Source organism: Formica exsecta, unplaced genomic scaffold (assembly GCF_003651465.1).
Source record: "Formica exsecta isolate Colony F162 unplaced genomic scaffold, ASM365146v1 scaffold458, whole genome shotgun sequence".
Taxonomy (NCBI): domain Eukaryota; kingdom Metazoa; phylum Arthropoda; class Insecta; order Hymenoptera; family Formicidae; genus Formica; species Formica exsecta.
In genome coordinates this window covers 944546-950186 of record NW_021851814.1, presented here as the reverse complement: position 1 = coordinate 950186, position 5641 = coordinate 944546, and the positions used below count along the sequence as shown (strand labels likewise).

At 33.9% G+C, this 5641-nt stretch overlaps 1 protein-coding gene across 1 annotated transcript in view; it reads right to left on the bottom strand.

The window, feature by feature from the left end:
• Window positions 1-1837: 1837 nt before the first annotated feature.
• LOC115240904 (tolloid-like protein 2) overlaps window positions 1838-5641 on the bottom strand; it is a 20826-nt gene continuing 17022 nt past the window's right edge. The window contains exons 8-15 of the mRNA XM_029816333.1: window positions 5292-5507; window positions 4609-5076; window positions 4359-4481; window positions 3944-4262; window positions 3113-3404; window positions 2762-2975; window positions 2316-2566; window positions 1838-2169 (exon numbers count right to left, since the gene is read on the bottom strand). Of these exons, the coding sequence (XP_029672193.1) occupies window positions 2011-2169; window positions 2316-2566; window positions 2762-2975; window positions 3113-3404; window positions 3944-4262; window positions 4359-4481; window positions 4609-5076; window positions 5292-5507 (2042 nt within the window). The 3' untranslated portion in view covers window positions 1838-2010. The remainder of the gene's footprint in view (window positions 2170-2315; window positions 2567-2761; window positions 2976-3112; window positions 3405-3943; window positions 4263-4358; window positions 4482-4608; window positions 5077-5291; window positions 5508-5641) is intronic.

Sequence of the window (5641 nt, the reverse complement as noted above, 5' to 3'; positions counted from 1 at the left end):
TTGCCTTGCCTAACCAAATCTGACATTGCCTTGCCTTTCCTAACCCAAAAAAAAAAAAAACAGCTGGTCTGACCCAGAAAAGATTTACTAGGATCAATAAACAGTATATAAACGTTTTAATATTTATTTAATAATTCAATAGGCTACAATTTATTTATGTTGGTGCTACATATAAAATGCTGTTATAATTAACTTTATTCATATACAATAAAATAAACAGACGTCGGAATGTGTGTCGAATATTTTCTCGCGAAGCTATGAGCGTGGAATATAAAGGCGATGCGAGGAATAGGAGCAGAGTATGAGAGGGCATATAAAGCGATTAATAACACATAAAACATATTTAGAACCTGTTCAAGAGCGTTAAGCAAGATTTATGTCTGATGGTCATAATCAAACTATAATTAATGCATTGGAGAAATTTACTCGGGAAATAATACCTGAAAAAAAAAAAAAAAAAAAAAAAAAAAAAAAAAAACACGCATACATACACACACATACATGCGTAAAGTTATTTACATTACGTTTTTTTTTTAAGTGTTTAGAAATTACGTGACATTGTACTTCTTTACAACTTCTAAATAGAAACATAACGAAATATCTACGAAATACTATTGGCTTTTATATGTATTACGATACAGCGCCTTCATTTCCCGTACATTTTTATACATATTTTATATTTACAATTTTATTTATATATTTCTATTTATATTTAATTTATATTTATATTTATATTTATTTATATTTACGCAAATCGTGATACAAATGCATTGCGAGCGAGATGAATCGATTGCAAGATCATGAATTGGCACCGTCATGCGCCGCGCGATATTACAAAATGCCATTAATATAATGCGTAAAACCTGAATTCCTTCTATAATCTAATTATTAAATAAAATGTTTTCTTATTAAGTATGAAACGTGAAATATTGATATATTACTGTCCTTTAGGCAGTGTTTGTTCCTGGTGAGAACAATATCAAGGAGAAGAGTTATCTTCCGCCGATATATCGCTTGCGTACAATACAGTAAAATCTCGTTAATTTTAGCCATATCGAACAAGAGCGGGGAAAAAAAATATCAAATGTAACAATAACGAATTTATAAATGTTTTACTATATATGGCACATAGCTGGGCCGTGTGATATAGGCCTCATCAATTATGTTCTATTTCAAAACGTCTATTAACGAAAAAAAAAAAAATAGTCTATTAAAAAAAAAAAAAAAAAAACAAAAAAAAATAGATATTAATCGTAATATAATATAATGTTATGGTTAAGACGAATAAGATAATTAGTCTCTAAATGCCGAAATTGCATGCGTAATTTTATGTAATGTTAATTATTTGTTTCGTTAATTAAAATAAGTATGTAAAATACATTAACAAATTATTGCTATATGTACTGTAGAGAAGCTTTTATAGTAACGATAATCACTTAATAGAATATTTACTTATTTTTTTGTAATTTAAACCGTGAGGCACGAACGAAAAACTATAAAGCACGTCGTCGTTAATCGACAATTGTCAAACTTTCGCCATTATTGGACGCAATTGTCGTACCGTATATTCTTATAGTTTATATTTATCTATCGTTTTAATATGGCTCGAGAAATAACGTAACACGCACGAATCGACGTATCCGTTGTAAGATTTAGATATCTTATACAAGGCGATGTATGCGTCGTTGCGCGATATATTTAGCTACTAACCGTATATTATGGTTAATGTTACTTCGCTTTTGTCGATAATCGTTAAATCCATCGTTACGCGAGACAAATTTATTTCAAATTTTGATCAATTTGAGATTTTATCCTCCATGTTGATATATCCTTTATAAAAAAAAAAAAAGAAGAAGAAAAAAAAATATTGTTTTTTATTATATTGATGAAAATTTTATCTGACGTATATAGAAGAATATACGCGTAATATTGTAGTACAACTAGTATTTTTCGCAAAAATAAACTCGGATGATACGCTCATTTTAATCGATTAGATAATCGACCTAAAGATCAAAGATTCTGATCTTCGTCGTCTTCACCGAATTTTTCTTCACTGTCCTGTCGATCGATTGCTACGAACACGGCTTTGAAACCTTTGCTCGAAATTGTATCGTCCGTTCTGAACCTTACCAGCAGCGCCTCGTTTATAGACGTAAAATCCGTGGTATTCTAGGAGGTAGTGATCAAAATTTTATACATAATGATTGTTTTTCGTATGCCTATCTAAATATGTTCTCGTTATGTTACATATATATAACGTCGTTATTCGATGTAACGTTATTAATAATGTTGCATTATTAAGCGAGTACACTTACGGAATTACCGCAAAATCGCCCATATGGCGGGCTGGATGCGTCTAAACCGGAGAATACTTCGACGAAATCGTATCCGCATTCGGTTTCATATTCGAGTTGAAATGATTGAAAAATTAAACGAATACTTTTACCAAGTGGTGCTTCTATTATCCAGTCGCAATCGGTTCTGTGATCGTAATTATGATAACCGTATTTTGCGTGAGAATATAAATGCTTTGCTCTATCCGTTGCCATAAGATGACCACCGCAAGCTGTAACACGTGTTAAAATATTATATTTTAGAGTGTATGTATGTATGTATGCGATATACCATATTATATACTAATTGCGTTTAAATTCCAAGATCCTTTGTATTACGGAATCTCTGAATTCCATATTATTGTATCGACGTTTTTGAATTAGAATTTTTCTATCGAGACTCGTTATATCGATATCGAAAAATTTACCTGTGCTATGGATCGCTAGAAATCCTTTTCTTTGCACGGAAGCGTCGCTCTTAAAGACCATGTACATTTGATTGCCAGTTGCGAGAATTGGATGCGGACCTTTGGTACCGCAAAATCTACCTAAGGTAAGACTATCTGCCGAATCTCCATCGTAAATAGCGATATGATCGTACGCGCATTCTTGATGCGACTCCATTTCAAAAACTTTAAAGACCTGCAAAGTATGCGTATTCATTTCTTCGTAAAATGTCTTTTTTCTCTTTCGAATACTCCTTTTTTCACGAAAAGCGAAATTAAAATGTATTGATGATATAATTACTGATTATTACTACGCGAAATAAAAATACGAACCAATTTTATCCGATGGCCTGGTTTTGTGGTAAAATGCCAAACGCAATCTTTACGACTGGGATAGTAATCCGGATAATTCGGTGAGGTAATTGTTCCCACGGGTGCAGTAATCTCGTATTTGCAACCACCTTCTTTGCAATCGAGACCATTTTCGTGAAGTGTAAAACCATTGTGGCAAGAGCACTGATAAGAACCTATCGTATTTTTACACTCGTGCTGACACCCTCCATTGTTATTGGCACATTCATCCATATCCGTAAAAAATATAGCAGCAAAGCCTGATTTTTGGACGCTGTTTAATAAAACATGTAGCGCAAATGACAAGCGTTAATCGTATCTTTTAACATGTGTCTCAACATTTACGCTAATGTATTACAATTTTATGTACAAATTTTTCAAAATTGCTCCGTAAAAATTTCATATATTATATTTAATGTTTTCGCATTAAGATAGTTAATGTAGTTAAAGTCTAATATTCTGGTTCCTTTATATTTTGCGCATCGGTAACACATTTTCAATTTTAGTATTATAGTACGTGCGTGCGTACGTGCGTGCGTGTTAATTTGATTTATATTCTTTTTATTTATTCGTCTATTTATTCATCTATTTATACATATAACACACTAATTTAATTTTAAATCTTTTCAATAAATTAAATGAGAAAAAGAGAGCATTCTTTGTGTAAGAACAAAAGATTATCTTATCCATCGATTACAAACATTATCGAGGCACATGATGAAAAATTTAATTTTGTTTTTTTCTACGAGGTATAAATGATTTAATATCTTTAAGCTAAATACTGAAAAAATAGACAAATGTATGAAATAAAACCTGTTATCGGATGTGAAGGTGATTCTCATGAAATTGCCTTCGGATGTTATTAATGGCGGTAATCGAACACCGCAAAATAGTCCATGCTTTCTGAGAACGTCGTCGCCAAGCTTACTAGCCACCTCTACGGAATCATACTCGCATTCCTCCTGATATAAATTATTGCCCTCGAGATCGAAATGCGTAAAATTTAGAGTAATGCGATATTGAGGTGGCGCGATAATTTCCCAGACGCAATTTTTGTTTCCTGGGTATGCTTCGGGAAACGATGGACTCGTGATGGTGCCGTTACTATCATCGAAAAATCCACCGCATGCATCTGTGAAAAAAAAATATAGAGTATTATTACTTGGACTGGAATTATTTAAACCAATTAAACAAATGTTCCGCTTTTGAAATAATTATTGTATCTTGCCTTCGCAATGCTTGCCGTCGGAATGTAGCTCGTAACCGATTTTACAAGAACATTCGTATCCACCGAGCGTATTGGTACAATCGTGCTCGCAACCGTGATCGGTTAATACGCATTCGTCGAATTCTTAAACATTGTTAAAGTAGCATTGTTTATAACAAATTACATTAAAAACGATTGTAACAAACATCTTCTCGCAATGCGAGATTGTATGCTGCGCGATGCATACTTCTATTTATGCTATATTACACACCTTTCATAAAAGTTGCCGAGAAGCCAGCCTTTTGCACGGAACCGTCGCTGACGAACTTAACGAGCAGCTTATTCCCCGTCGACTTGATATCTGGTGGTATCTTGTACCCACAATAAACGCCGATTAAGGGGGAATCGTTGTTATGTCCGTCACGCACTTCGACGTAGTCGTACACGCAATTGTCGTGGTTCTCGATTTCAAAAGACTGGAACTTCAAGGCCACTTGATAGTTGTTGGGTACAGATAGTTTCCACACGCATTCTTTACTGGATTGATATTCTTCTGGATAATTTGGTGATTCCAAATGACCTATGCCGTCTAATTCGACATCACCGCCGCAAACAGCTTCATAACTAGCCGTGAAGCCGCGATGGCCACTTAGCTTACTGGACGTCACGTACGTTACCAGCATACGACTTCCGCTCGACACTATTGGCTCGTGCATTTTACCGCTGCCGCAATATCGACCTGAATTAGATAAAATGTGTTATGAAAAAAATTATGGAATCGCAATTTTTGTGTGCTGCTCGAAACGCGTGCCAATTTATTTAACGTTAATTACGTACATTCTTTTTACGATATACAGTACACCTTCACCTTTTTCGTATTCTCATTATCGTGATTGTTAGATGCAAGTAAATATAATTTGCGTTGACTTCTTTTATTTTAAAAAAGATTCTTACCTAATACTCGACTCTTATACCAATATCCATCTCGAATTTCAAGATAATCACTGCGGCAAAAATTGCTTTTGAGTATATCAAGAAACGTGATGTTTAAAACGATACGTTCACCATGTGTCGCCGTAATCCTCCATTCGCATCGATCCCCATCGGTAGATGGAGAATTGTTCGGGGATCCGAAAACACCACTGTTCTCCTGAAATGTTCTACCGCATTCTGCAAAAATCGATTCATTCAACCGGATAAAACTAAATTAGTCAAAAAACTCTCGCAAATATCTCATGAAAAAGAATGTAGCCGACAAAATTAAAAGTTTCAGTTTTAACGTGCCCATTTTATATATATATATA